Genomic DNA, 14,445 nt, shown 5'->3' on the forward strand with positions numbered 1-14,445 from the left:
AAAAAACCGAGTCTTTCTGGAAAGAGTGCCAACAATGTGAGTTCCGACCTGTGCTTTATTCACTGACGGTCTCAGAAGCGATGACGGTAGAGAGCTGCCTGCCCCTACGGTAGTGCTGTACACCAGCACCGATGCAGCTCTGCTGTGGTTTTAACAGACATCGCCTCTTGCTCACAGCACAATCCTCCACGACACTGCCAACAGGAGCCCATATTTCACACCAATGGACCGCACTTCACAAACGGCGCTTTTCTATTGATAGACGGGAGAACTTACCTCAGGGATGAGGAATTTGTGATCCACAAGCCACATTCAGGCCTCTGCTTGATTTCACTGGGCTGCAGTATAAATCTAGTATTTTTAGTGACTTTCTCTACATCCCCCCCCCCTTTTTTTTTAACACTGCAGGAAAGCATAATAAAACTAAGGGTGATGGCTTTTTTAAAGTTCCAAATGACTGATGCTCATTTCAAAAGTTTCACCTAATAAAGCACTAACTATTGTTTTTCACCACTGAGGTGCTCTAAAGAGTACATCTTTCTCTGTAAATATGGTTTTTATAATTAGTCACAAGGACTAAGTAACACAGAGCCAAGTACTAGATGTTACATTTTGGATGCCAAATGGGTTTCAATGACTAAAAAAAAAAGGAATTTTGCTGGCTTGTTCCAAAAATATAACAATTTCAATGAAGAAAGGCTTCAGAGAGGCATCTCAACATGCACTGAGAAAGGCCAGCAGCATTGAGATAATCTGGCTTCTCAGTAGTTGGCCCTTTTGTATGGATATGTTCTGGGACATTTGCTAGAAAAGAAATTCATTGTATTAATTTCTTATACTCCTTAGTCAATCAGTAGTTTAAATAAAGAAGCAATGAGTAGGCTCTTTCTCTAAGGGGAAACTCCCACTAAATTACCATTCTCCCAATATATAGATTGTACCATAGTATATATGATTGGTTTATTTTCTAAGTCTACAGTCTTTACTATTAAGAACAAAGGGTTTCTGCTGTCACTTTTCAAATAAATTAATCTGAGGAAACAAATACTTTTCCATCTTCTTGCACGGTCCCAGGAATTAGTCAAGATGACCAACATTTGGCTGTCCTTCCGATGTGTTCCTTGCCTCCTTGGAAATCATCATGGCAATCATGCCTGGAGCGAGTCAGAGGATCCTGGGGCTAGAAGTGACCTTGGGAACTGTCCCTGTCCTGTGCTGGAAGTTGCCCAGGGCTGATAAGTATGGAAAGTGACACCTCAGATGTTCTTCAGCTGGGACTGCTCTGTCTGCTCAGACACCTCAGGAGTCCTTCATTTAAAGCAGCTCCAAGAATTTGAGTTCATATGCATGGAAACAGACATTATCATTTTTATATTACAGTGGGAGAAAAGCAAGAGGTTAAGATAACAGTGGTCCTGGATGGTTATTCACATATTGGTTAATTAGGCCTCAAATATATAGCTAAACACAATAATCATGTACTCATTCCTGAGAACCACTCAATCATACAATAGCTTAAAAGAAATTCAGGATTATTACTTTCAAATATATTCACTTATTCTTCCAGTATAGTTTAATGAGTAAATAAGCCTATTTGTTTTTATAAAAATGGCATCTCCAAAGAGTTGAAAATATTTTGCATTACTTATAAGAACTTCCCTATAGCTCAAATGGTAAAGAATCTGCCTGCAAAGCAGGATACCCGGGTTTGATCCCTGGGTCAGGAAGATGCCCTGGAGAAGAGAATGGCTATCCACTCTAGTATTCTTGCCTGGAGAATCCCATGAACAGAGGAGCCTGGCGGGCTACAGTTTGTGGGGTGACAAAAAATTGGATACAACTGAGCGACTAAACACATATATAAATATATACTATTTATATATTTATATACACGCATATACTAGATGTGTGTGTGCATGCTCAGTTGTGTCTGACTCTTTGCAACCCCAGGCAATACAGCCCGCCGGGCTCCTCTGTCCATGGGATTCTCCAGGCAAGAACACTGGAGTGGGTTGCCATGCCCTCCTCCAGAAGACTTTCCCGACCCAGGGGTTGGACACACGTCTCTTAGCATCTCCTGCACTGGCAGAAGGATCCTTTACCACTTCACCACCTGGGAACCCCATACATTAGACATTTCCCTGCAATTATCTTCACACGATTTTGTTCCTCTGTAAACTTCAGCTAAAAGCCCTCTGGCTGATGACAAATCTTGAATTAGTGTTAAGAGTCCCTGAAGTTTTACTGTATTCATCTGACTGCTCACCCTTCCTCAACCTCATCTCCTCCTGGAAACTTCCAAGCACAAGGACTTGCCAGCCTGTGTCTCCTCCTCCTTTATCAGGCCAGCTGCCAAGGCTGCTGTTGCCCTGGTCTGCCTGCCCCCCTCCAGCCTCTGTCCTTTGCTGCAGGTAACACGGAGTGTGCCTACCCTCTGCCACCCACATCTGGTCCCCTTCCCACTCGCCTCCAAGCAGAGTGGCTGCGAAGAAAGGACGCCAGCAAAATGACGGGTCCTGCACTCCGGGAGTTTAAATCTCATTGAGCTAATAACCGCAGCCAGGACACAAGGATAATACCAAATGACTAACGGGAGAAGGTGGGGACAGACCAGGTCCGCATGCACCTTCTACTCAATGACAATTAATTCATGTGCTTGAGATGTTGTTCTGTTCTCCCATAATTGGGTACACTATGGATTCAAATTTTAAAGCTGCTTCACTTGCCCTCTACCCCCTCAGAAAAGGAAAAAGCAAAGCCAAATGGAAGTATTCTGAATTATCTACCACTTGAGGCCATTAGCGGCCTATTAGCATCCTTCCAGAAGAGTGAATAATTCAGAATTAAGTAAGCGTGTTTCGACTTTAAACATTTTCTTCAAAAAATATTCAAGACAATTTTACAAAAATATGAAGTGTCTGTATGGTAGAAAGGGCTCCATTTTATTGGAAACAAACAGCATCAACCTCTGACGGTAAACCACCGAGTGTGAACCACTCAGGGGGAGAGGGCTGTCGGGACTTGCGTGGAGAGGGAGAGACCACAGGAAGTCCTCTTTACCCTCTTTGACTTGCCCCATAGCACCTGTCTGTCATACACCACTCCCTGTTTGTTTTCTTTTTTTTAAATTATACTTCTTTACTAGGAAATAATTAACTGTCAGGTAGAGGAACTCCTCTGTTTATACTTCCTGCAAATCTAGGGAACAAGCAACCAAATGGCGATGACCCTGATGAATGATGAACTCAAGTAGCAGCCCTCCTTAGGTACTGACGTCTATATTCGATCTCCTTGGACCCAGTAGTCGGCAACACAGCTGCGGCTTTGTCACGCCCCTGCCGAGGAGCTAAATGTGATGCGACTCTCAGTGCTGGCTCTACAAAGTGCACTGCAGGAAGCAGGGAAGGAGTCACTTAAATGCCGCTGACCCAACACGTTTCAGAAACACTGCCCAGTGGAAGACAGGCCTATCACTAATCAGAATTTATATGCCTCAATCAAGAAATGTCTATTGCATTTAATTCTTGGTAAAGGAGAAAGAATGTGGGGTCTGGACCACAACATCACCGTCTACAGCTAGGCAAGACGTTTTACTGCTTGGGGTCCAGCTTACTCTAGAGGCAAAGGAGGAGGCTGGGAAGAGGATCTCTAAGTTCCCAAAGTTACGAGAGCTCAAGTTTCCAGTCCTGGAGTGAGGTAACTTCAACAAAAGATGAGCAGGTCCCCTGGAGGTTACCTTGAGGTTCGAGGTGCGGGTGGAGCACCACGTGCCCTGGAAACCAGTGACAAGGGCAGACCTGGGCCCGGCGCCGTCAGTGACCAGAGTAAGTGTGGGCCCAGGCAATGCCCACATGCGAGTAGCAGTACAGGAATCCCAGGACAGACAGGGTCACCCACGGCCAGCCTGCAGGAGGGCGACAGAAACGGGAGAGCGGTTAGACAAGCCTGGGGTAGGACCTGGGGTAGGACTGGTGCAAACCGTCCACTAGAGAAGGCTGCCTAAGAAACAGCATGGGCCTCAGTTTAGGCATTAAGACACACGTCTCCTAGATCACCTCATGGTGTTCAAACTGGAACAGCAGCACGTGGACCCCTACATGCCCACTGGGGTCACCATAAAATGAGGGGAGCCCTATCATACACACAAACTATGTTTAGAAACAGGACAAGCTTTTGAAGAATACATATTTAGAAGACTAAAGCATTTAATAACCAAAAAAGATGAAAAGTCCACGAGACCCATAGTAAATTGCAAAATATACGTTGACCATTGAATCGCACACCATCCACAAGCACACAGAAGCCCAGGACAACCAGGTACTTTTTTCAGCCTCAAGATGGACCCATCCTGCTTGGAGGCCCTCAGATCTGTCACCGCCGTGGCACAGACCCACATGTCAGGGGACCTGTTACACCTGGTCCTCAGTAACCTCAGGGAGCAGGAAGAGGTGGGGGGGGGGAGCTTCAGGTACAGAAGGCAGACCCGGACTTCAGCTGTGTGTAGGGAGAGGCATCAGCAGGTGTTTGGCAAACACAGGAGCCAGAGACTGGCTGCGGAGGCGGGAGAACAAAGCAGTTTCACTTACACAAAGCTGGGGTGTGGCGACTGATGCACAGCTGTGCTTGGCCCTATGGCTGTCAGGGGACATCGCATGGAAGCTTCTGCCCAGCACACACAAGTGTAGGGAGCCCTAACTAGAGGTGAGTTCAGTCTGGACCACCGCTGGGCCCTGGAAATCCCCCCTCACGTCACTGTGTGCAAGGCAGAGAGGCAGCGAGATGGCCGCAGTCCCGACTCTGCTCGGAGACCCCAGCACCATCTCAGCTTCTCCATCCACACAACGGGAGGCCCAACATACAGGAAAGCATATGGAATCAAAGAAGGTCACAGATTTGGTAGCGTTTTAAAAAAGTGTTTCAGAAACACAAAGGATTTCCTGGGAACTCTCTTATGTCCACACAGCTCATTAGTCTTTTTATCACATGCGTGTGCCTACAGCCAGTCACCCCAGTGTGTGCCAGATGGCTGCCAAGAACCCATTCTCCTTTCCTGACCTCAGGAGTTAAGATCGGTGATGACAAGGCAAAGACAGATTACACAAGTCGCCCTTCCACCGCATTCAACCAACACTTTACGGGCCTCTGCTGTGGGCCTGGCCCTGTTCTAGATGTGAACGTCTTCCTCTGTGCTCACCTGAAGGAACGAGGTCTTCACCTGCAGCAGCTGCTAACCAAGCAGGTCTGGCCCAAGTGTAGGGGGCGTGCTAGGGGCAGAGCCCCGCTTCATCAGACCTTAGATAAGCACAGGATCATAAAACTGAAAAGAACCTGGGGTGGGCAGCCATTTTGGTGACATGCCAAGGGCTGCTGTGCCGCACAGTCATCCGGACTTGTCAACCATGAATGGAAAATGTGGCATCAAAAAGGGCTCTGTCCCACCAAGCGAACACTGACACCATCCTGCAGTCCTCTCACCCCCTCACCTTTCCCCAGTAAGTAGTCTTCTTCCATGTTGTCCCTTCTTACCAGCTTTCCAATCCTGTGTGTCTGGAAAACTCCCTTATCCCTACATCCTCAAACACATGCATGCACACACACACACTCAATCTCTCTCTCTCCATTAAGATGACTGGTGGGCTGTACCGCACTGCTCAGAGGAAAAGATCCTACACTAAGGCCCCCTGCACACACTGTACATTCAGAGCTGGGCCCCCAGAATCGATGTGTGCAGCTGCCTGGTGGGCTTTTGTTACCTGGACTTATCAACAAGGGAACAGTGAGTCAGCAGTGAAGATGTTACGAACAGGATGTCAGATGATGGTTGCAAAAGATTGGGGGATAGTGAACAGGCCAGATTATTTAAGTTACAGCTACATGCATAAGTAGGATGTATATATAGCATAACAGATTCAATGAAGAGGACCAAGGCAGGGGTGTAACAGAAGGAGTTAACAGGATGTGGGCGGCTGTATCCTGATATTGCTCACAGGATACTGGCAGGTTGCATAATAACTGCAGCTAATGAGGGACAGGTAGGACACAGAGGGGAAATGGCTGTAGCTAATAGAAAGTGAGCCGTGCGATTTCACTTGAGGTTATTAAGGCTGAGCCATTCTCTGAGCAATTACATCAGTATGAAGGACTGGAAAGGCAGAGGCTCGGGATACTGAAGGAAAAGACCATTATCGTGCAGGGCTATGGGAAGTCAAAGGATATGTCTAATTGGTTTTCTGGAATGGAAAGGGATAATCAGAACAAGGTGCAGGTCTAAGGCAAAACTCTGTTTAAAAAGTAACATGGTAGAATGGTGCAGCCACTATGGAAAAAGAGTATGGAGGTTCCCCCAAAAGTCAAGCGTAGAATTACCACACACATGCCCCCAAAGAATTCAAAGCAAGAACCAGAAGAGAGATTCCTACACCCAAGTTCACGGCAGCACAAAGGTAGAAGCAACCCAGCGTCTACTGCAAGATGGATGGGTACGCAAAACGCGGTCTATATCCATGGTTCAATATTAATCAGCTATAAAAAGGGGATTCTGACACTGGCTACGACATGGATGAACCCTGAAGACACGGTAAATGAAATAAGCCAGGCACAAAGGGACAAACACTGCAAGACTTCCACCTATCTGAAGTGCCTAGAGTAGTCAAATCGACAAAGACGAACAACACAATGGTGGTTGCCAGGGGTTGAGAGGAGAGGGGAGTTCGTGTTAAATGGTTACAGAGTTTTAGTTTTGCGAGGGGAAAACTGTTCTGAATATGGATGGTGGCTGCATAACAATGTGGCTGTACCACTGAACTGTAGACTAAACATTATCACAATGGTAACTTTTATGTTATATATTATTTACCACAATAAAAAATGTATCCTGAGTGAAAGAAGACATCAACAGAATAACACATGTGATATTATTCTATTTGTGTGAAGTGCAAACTGATTTATAGTAACAAAAAGCATGTCGGTGGTGGCCTGGGGCTGGAGCAGAGGGAGAATCAGACCACAAAGGGGCTCTAGGAGTCTTTGGGGATAACAAAGATGTTGAGCACCTTGATTATGGGACTGCTTTTCAGTGTATATACAACTGGAAAATACATTAAATGGATATATTTTATTGTGCATAAATTATTTCTCAATAAAATTTTGCCATTCTAAAGGTGTTTTTGGAACATCAGCAAATCGCAGACTTGCAGTGCTATGCTGCAATCTCCTAGGCTATCCATGCCCAAGGTATTGAAATTCAAATAGTAGGAAGATGCAGTTCATTTTTACACAATGCTGAGTCTTTACTCCCTCACCGCCCCCAGGAGCAGAACTTGCCACATGTGGGACTGAACACCGGCTGCCCTAATCATTCTTTCTTCTACTGGACCCTCTGAGAAAGATGACCAGAGAAACTCTCTTATCCATGCAGATTCATTCAGCTGCTGAATCAGCACAAATCCCTATCCCTATCCGGGGGAAGAAATCAATCCTTCCTACTGGGAGAGGAGTTAGCTGAGCTGCTGAATGAGCTATCACTTACACCATCAAAGGTTCACTCCGCTGTCAGGTCAGGCAACACTGCTGAGCCTGTGGCCGCCATCTTGGCTCTAACGAGGTCTTTTCAAAGCCCACCCCACTGCTGACCATTTTTAGAAGAAAAAGGCTGGTGAGCAGAATATGAACAAACTGCAGTGATGCTTTCTTCTCATCCTTCCTTTCAGTCAACCAGAACCCTAGTCTCTGTCCACACGTGAGTAGTTTACAAAGAATATGCAATCTGCTATTCAGTTTACAAAGAATACACAAACTTGGTGAACTCGCACAACACTATGAGATAGAAATTACTCACCTATACTAATATTCTTGCTTGAAGCTCTATTGCCTCAAAAGGGTCCAGAGACCACAACCCAAGCCCACGTGGTCTGGTTGAATCCTACTTGGAGAACAGTTTGAAGGACCTGAGTCTGTCCTTTAGCTTTACCTACAATTATCTATCATTTCAGTTCAGTTCAGTTCAGTCAGCCATGAAATTAAAAGACGCTTGCTCCTTGGAAGAAAAGCTATGACCAACCTAGACAGCATATTAAAAAGCAGAGACATTACTCTGCCAACAAAGGTCTGTCTAGTCAAAGCTATGGTTTCTCCAGTAGTCATGTATGGATGTGAGAGTTGGACCATAAAGAAAGCTGAGTGCAGAAGAATTGATGCTTTTGAACTGTGGTGTTGGAGAAGACTCCTGAGAGTCCCTTGGACTACAAGGAGATCCAACCAGTCCATCCTAAAGGAAATCAGTCCTAAATATTCATTGGAAGGACTGATGTTGAAGCTGAAACTCCAATACTTTGGCCACCTGATGCAAAGAACTGACTCATTGGAAAAGACCCTGAGGCTGGGAAAGATTTAAGGCAGGAGGAGAAACGGACGACAGAGGAAGAGATGGTTGGATGGCATTACTGATTTAATGGATGTGAGTTTGAACAAGCTCTGGGAGTTGGTGATGGACAGAGAGGCCTGGCGTGCAGCAGTCCATGGGGTTGCCAAGAGTCAGATCTGACTGAGTGACTGAACAGAACTGAACAGAGCTTCCTCCCTTCATCTACTCAGGCAAGTTCTCTAGCCAGAGGCTCTGACACCCTGCTGTCTGATGCCCCTCCTGCTCATCCAGTGCTCAGTCATTACCTTGCTGGTTCTCCTGAGGGATGAGGAACATCGTGACCCTCTCTGCTTGGTTCTTGGGTCCCTATAGCTGGACAAATAGACTCTCACTTTCTGGCCCCATGAAGCAGCAATGTCATCCACTGACTCTCAGCCATTCTAAGACAGGGAAAAGACGAGTTTCCCATCTTGAGTGCAGTCATGCTACAAAGGAAGATGGCTCTCACCTCCCAGACAAGCTTGCCTTGGCCAGAGCCGAGAACACAACTGTGGTGGCCCCAATCAGCAAGGACCACCAACATATCCATCCGTATATCCCTGGGATGCAGGTGCACATACAACATCCCACGTCACCATCCTGGATGTGAGATTGAGGGTTTTCTGCCTCCACAGAGGGCCTTTGTGAGTGGGCAGGCTTGGAGGATACCCAACAGAGAAATGGAATGCAGAGGTGACTTTCAGAGATGCTGCAGAACAGTCACAGGATGTGGTGACTGATGGATTTTGAGGCCAAAGAATATATTCCCTCTCACTGACCCTGCCCACTGCCTCAGACAGCACCCTCGGGACTGACGCCAGTTGGTGTGTGTCACAGAGACTGTGTACCGTATGTTAACAGACAGAAGGGCTACTCCTAATAGTAAAAGCCATGGTCCCAGGGTCCCCTCAGGACCTGTTCTCTGCTATAACATTGAAAAGGGGAAAAGCTGGTTCTGTCGGGGACACCAGGAACTCCTCTAGCACTTGGTCACCATCTTTTTTAATTGGAGGATAATTTCTTTATAATGTTGTATTAGTTTCTGCCGTACAACAATGTGAAATCAGCTGTAAGTATACATACATGCCCTGGCTCTTGAGCCTCCCTCCCACCTCCGCATCCCACCCCTCTGGGTCATCACAGAGCACCAGGCTGAGCTCCCTGTCATAATGCAGCTTCCCACTGGCTATCTGCTTTACACACGGTGGTGTGTGTATTTCAGTGCGACTCTCTCAGTTCATCCCGCCCTCTGCTTCCCTCACTGTGTCCACAAGTCTGTTTTTCACGTCTGTGTCTCTGTTTCTGCCCTGCAAACAGGTTCATCGGTACCATTTTCCTAGATTCCATATATATGTGTTAATAAACAATACTGGTTTTTCTCTGACTGACTTCGCTCTGTGTAACAGGCTCCAGGCTCGTCCACCTCAGTTCAACTGCCTCAAATTCGGTCACCATCTCTTTGAGCTGACTGGCTTGCACCTGTGCCTTTCCATCTAGTAGATACTGTGAACCCCAGCCCCACACCCTATGTGTTTATGTGTGTGTACACATATATATATGGGTCTGCCTTGGTGCCATTTTCTACTCTGAGAACAGTGGGGGCTGTTTTTCCCTTTGAGAATGAGCTCCTACATCAGACTGGTTCCCGGGGGCTGGCTCAGGATCTGAGAAACAGCAGGGCACTCTGCACCATGTACTGGCTTCAGCTACCCCCATTTCATTAATTATTCAGAAGGACTTTATGTGCTGTCTTCATTAAAACAGCCCGCTCCTGACAGCACTTGATGTTTAACAACACTCAGATCTGATGGGGGAGAAATAATAAGGGACTTTGGTAGTTTTATTTCGGTAGCCCCGGCCTAGAGAGATTGTGGAGCAGTTCATCAAATGGTCCTGCACTTTCAGACCTTCCTTCACAGCTCAATTTAGAGCTTTCATCTGATACATCTACAGGGCAGGAGCCTTTCCCTGTCCACGGGCTACCTTATTGAAAGATGCCCAGCAGGACCACAGCTGCCCAGGCTTCCGAGCCTGTAAGCTGCCAGGTCTGTTTTCAAACCCGTGGGAATATGGACAGGAGGTCTGAAGAACAGGCTCTTGCTACTCTAGGGCTAGAGGAACCATTTCTTACCTTCATGTAATTTACAAACCTGGGCCTCAAACCCAGCTTTGGAGGCCTCGGTATTTTTCCAAAAACAAAACAAAATCAACTGCTTCTTTCACACCCTCTCATGAAAAAGAACTACATGGTTCTAATTTGTTCAAAACTGACATGTGAAATCCTAGAACTGGTTCTCAGTGTTAGAATGCACGGTCCCGTCCCCCAGAGGTTGTGATCCAGGACGCCTGGGCAGGCCTGAGATCTGCGTTTCTACCAGGATCCCTGGTGACGTGGACGCTGCTGGTCCAAGAGCCAGCCTCCGGGCCCCCTGTTCCGGGGGCCTCTCAGAGGGCTGACTCTGCAGAGGGCCCCACCAGTGGTTCACACGCTGAGCAAGGGGACAGATGAGCACTGAGCGTTTACGGGTCACCAGGGCCTTTGCGGAGGCATGCCACAGCCTCACAACCACCCTCTCAAGGGGTATCATCAGCCCCACTTCACGGAAAGGGAAACCAAGGCTCAGAGAGGCAGAGCAACCTTCTCAAGGTCTGAAAGCTAAGGGGTCACCAAGTCGCGCTTGGAGCCCAGGGCTGTGTGGCTCTGGGTGTGCTCGGCCGCCTGCGCTCCGAAGCGGTGCTGGGCCTCGGACCACGTGGAGGGGAGGCTCACACGGAGCCCCGCTTCTCTGCCTGGTGCCTTTAACTCTTCTGCCTCCAAATCTCATTTCATCCCCTCTACTCATGGCGCTAAGGAAACAGAGCGGGAAGCAGCAGGCTTCTGTTTTCAAACATCATCATCACTAAGCTGCTTGGTCACCCCCTCTCCCAGGGCTCCCCAGTTTCTCCATCTGTGTAATGGGGGGAACAAGCCTGGAGGAACATGTTTGCACGCCTTGTCATGGCAACTGTTAATTCAGACCGGGGCCACTGAGGCGCGTGCTCCCAGTGCCTGGATGGGCTTTTGTTAACATAGAGCCGCAGGTATTTGATCCTGGTCATGGGCTGAGCCTCCACAGAGCATCCAGCAGGGGGACAGGGAGGAAGGAAGGGGTGACTCTGACCGCCCCGGGGGCCTTCCTGCCATCCCGAGCAAGAGTCGTTTGCTGGGGGCACTGTGTGCACACTTTAACTGGCATGAACAGCGGTCTTTAATAAATCACGCTGTTCACACTCAATGTCACATCCTGAAGAAGCCAACCTGCGCTGTTTTTCATCCTGCCCACCTCCCAGCCCCAGGCCCTGTGGGCGGGCACTTACTGAAGTGCTCACTGCCATAAAGCAGAATCATTTCATGTGAAATTGAGAAAGTGGGGAGAACAAACTGGAGCCGCTTCTTCTTATCCTGACCATGCAGGTGGAAAGAGGTGCCAAGAAAACACACATTTTCTCTCTCCAGAACCAGATGGGTGGGGGCCGGCCTGCCAGAAGCCCGTCCCTGCCGCCGCTGCCAGGATCTCCACTCCGGCCGCCAGGGCCAGAGGCTGCCCAGTCGGACCACACTCCCCAGCCACTTCTCTTCCTTAACGTGTTCCTTTCCTATTTTTGTTTTTAAACAGCCTATTTCGGGCTACTGTCTCAACGCCTGGGTCACCGGGACGATGGGCTGACGCCAGTAAGCTGACATGGTGCTAGGATGGAGGCGGCTGAGCTTAGAGGGTTTGCTTTGCCTTCTCATCCAAGTGTGCATGCACGGGACAGTGGCGGTCTGGGGACCGTGGCACAGGGGCACGGGGTGGCAGATGGCACTGTTTCTCTGGAATCACAGAGACCCTGGAGAAGAGAAGAGAAGCGCCTGCAAATATAGAACGGGCTAGCTTTGGAAGCAGGATGGGGGTGGGGGGTGGGCAGGGGAGGGCCACTCTACAGGCAGAGAAACTCGCCAGCAGCTGAAGCCCTTCATCCCGGGACGGGCTCAGGACCCTCTGGGCATCCCCGTCCCGGGAAGGCAGCAGAGGCAGGACAGCCGCGAGGAGATGCCTCTTCTGGACGGGAGGCGGCACAAGTCTGAGACCATGAACCGGCTCCTTTCCCCTCAGGCCCCTAGGATCAGGGCGCCCATGGTTAAACGGTCACTGAATAAACATATATGGATGCATGAGTCCTTCTGAGTACTCAGTCACAAGACTCTCAGATCCCTAATCAAAAATGACAGTTGTTGCAAAATCCCCAATCAAGAAACCCTAGGTATGCACATCTGGCCCCAGCTGTGGGCCATGGAGCCAATGGACAGAAGTGCCCACAGCTGAAGCATCATCGACACTTGTATGTGTGCCCAGGAGAAGAGGCGCCTGGCAGGGACTGGCTGAGAACACCTAGACGTTAACAAAGGACAGTGGGTCAGGAAGGCCACCCTGGTCATCCCACTTCCTGTCACCATGAAAGGAACGTAGCGGGAGAGCTGGAAAGGGAGAGAAGACACGGCACCTACACCACATGCACCTCTGAAAGGGTGATGTCAGCACATCTCTCTGACATGTTCTTTTCCTAAAGCTGTTGCTAGGTAAACGACTCCAAATTACTTCGATTTCTCAGCAAAGAACACAATGATACAACCAAGCTCCCGGCAGAGACAGCAGCGTCTCTCCCGGAGTTCTCGGACGCTACCGCCCGTTAGACACGCCAGCCACCCCAGGGGAAGGGGAGGAGCTGTTCCTGCCTGGCAGAGCGGGCTTTATTCTCACCTCACTGCTCCCACTCACTGTGGGCTATGCTCATCTCCACGCTGAGGGAGGGATCCGACTGAGCGCAGGAGGTGCTGTGGAGCCAAGAGCTTGTCTACGCACCGTCCTGAGTGGCTGCTGCTTCTCATCCCGGGGCCGTGCCTGCTCCCCATGTCCCTGCCTGGGGTGCTGTCGGTGGCCAGGATGCAGTTTCTCTCTATGGGTACTGAGCCCATGGGTCCGGTCTCATTGTGTGTGCGTGCTCAATTGTGTCCAACTCTTTGCAACCCTATAAACAATAGCCCACACCAGGCTCTTCTGTCCATGGGACTTTCCATATAGGAATACTGGACTGGGTTGTCATTTCCTTCTCCAGGGGAATCTTCACCAACCCAGGGATCGAACCTGCATCTCCTGCATTGCAGGCGGATTCTTTACCACTTAAGCCATCGTCTCTTTAATGCTGACTTTAACCACCGGAACTGCCTCTTGCCTTCTTCAAAAGGGACTGACATATATGCACTACTATGGATGAAGCAGATAGCTAGCAGGAAGCTACTCTAAGGCCTAGGGGCTCAGCTTAGTGCTCTGTGATGACCTAAAGAGGGGAGGATGGAGGAGGTGGAAGGGAGGCCCAGGAGAGAGCGGATATATGTATACATGCAAATGATTCACGAGGTTGTACAACAGAAAGTAACATAACATTGTAAAGCACCTCTACTCCAATTTTTTTTTTTTTTAAAGGAACTGACAGAAGACCGAAGCACGAAATAGCTCCAAGATGAGTTTGGAAATGATGCGGCTGCAATATTCATAAACGGTATTTGGGAAAGGCATTGTCGCAACCAGGGTGCTGGTGTGAGGAGGGCTGTGAGGAGCAGAGGTGAGATGGGCGCCCAAGCTCGGGCCCGCGCTGGTGGTGGCGGGGTCCTCAGTTCCACACTGGCCAGCCGGCTCGGGGCAGGGGTGGGTGGCAGCCTGCTCACCCCGCAGGAACATAGAGCACATGGGCAGTCCCGACAGCAAGTGAAGGCGGCCCTGGGAACGGCCGGCTAAGGTCTGAGCGAGCCCGGGGCTCCCCTCTGCTAAAGAAGCATCAGGGAGCGGTTCCACGGGATGGGGCAAGAGCTCTTAGGTCGCTGTTCCAAGGAGGGAGAAGACACACAGAAAGATCCCATAGGGCCCCTCCCATCAAACCCACACACCCTGGAGACCCAGGGCGCTGCTGACGGTGGGCAGAGAGGCATCGAGCAGCCCCAGCCACACATGGCTGCTCTTCCTTTG

The 14,445-nt window shown here is 49.1% G+C and overlaps 1 protein-coding gene across 7 annotated transcripts in view; it reads right to left on the bottom strand.

The window, feature by feature from the left end:
- Positions 1-2,910: 2,910 nt before the first annotated feature.
- HHAT (hedgehog acyltransferase) overlaps positions 2,911-14,445 on the bottom strand; it is a 354,446-nt gene continuing 342,911 nt past the window's right edge. For all 7 annotated transcript variants that reach the window (XM_027565683.1, XM_027565682.1, XM_027565686.1 and 4 more), the window contains one exon: positions 2,911-3,904. In XM_027565683.1, the coding sequence (XP_027421484.1) occupies positions 3,813-3,904 (92 nt within the window). In that variant the 3' untranslated portion in view covers positions 2,911-3,812. The remainder of the gene's footprint in view (positions 3,905-14,445) is intronic.

The sequence above is a fragment of the Bos indicus x Bos taurus genome, chromosome 16 (genome assembly GCF_003369695.1).
Source record: "Bos indicus x Bos taurus breed Angus x Brahman F1 hybrid chromosome 16, Bos_hybrid_MaternalHap_v2.0, whole genome shotgun sequence".
In the NCBI taxonomy this organism is placed as follows: domain Eukaryota; kingdom Metazoa; phylum Chordata; class Mammalia; order Artiodactyla; family Bovidae; genus Bos; species Bos indicus x Bos taurus.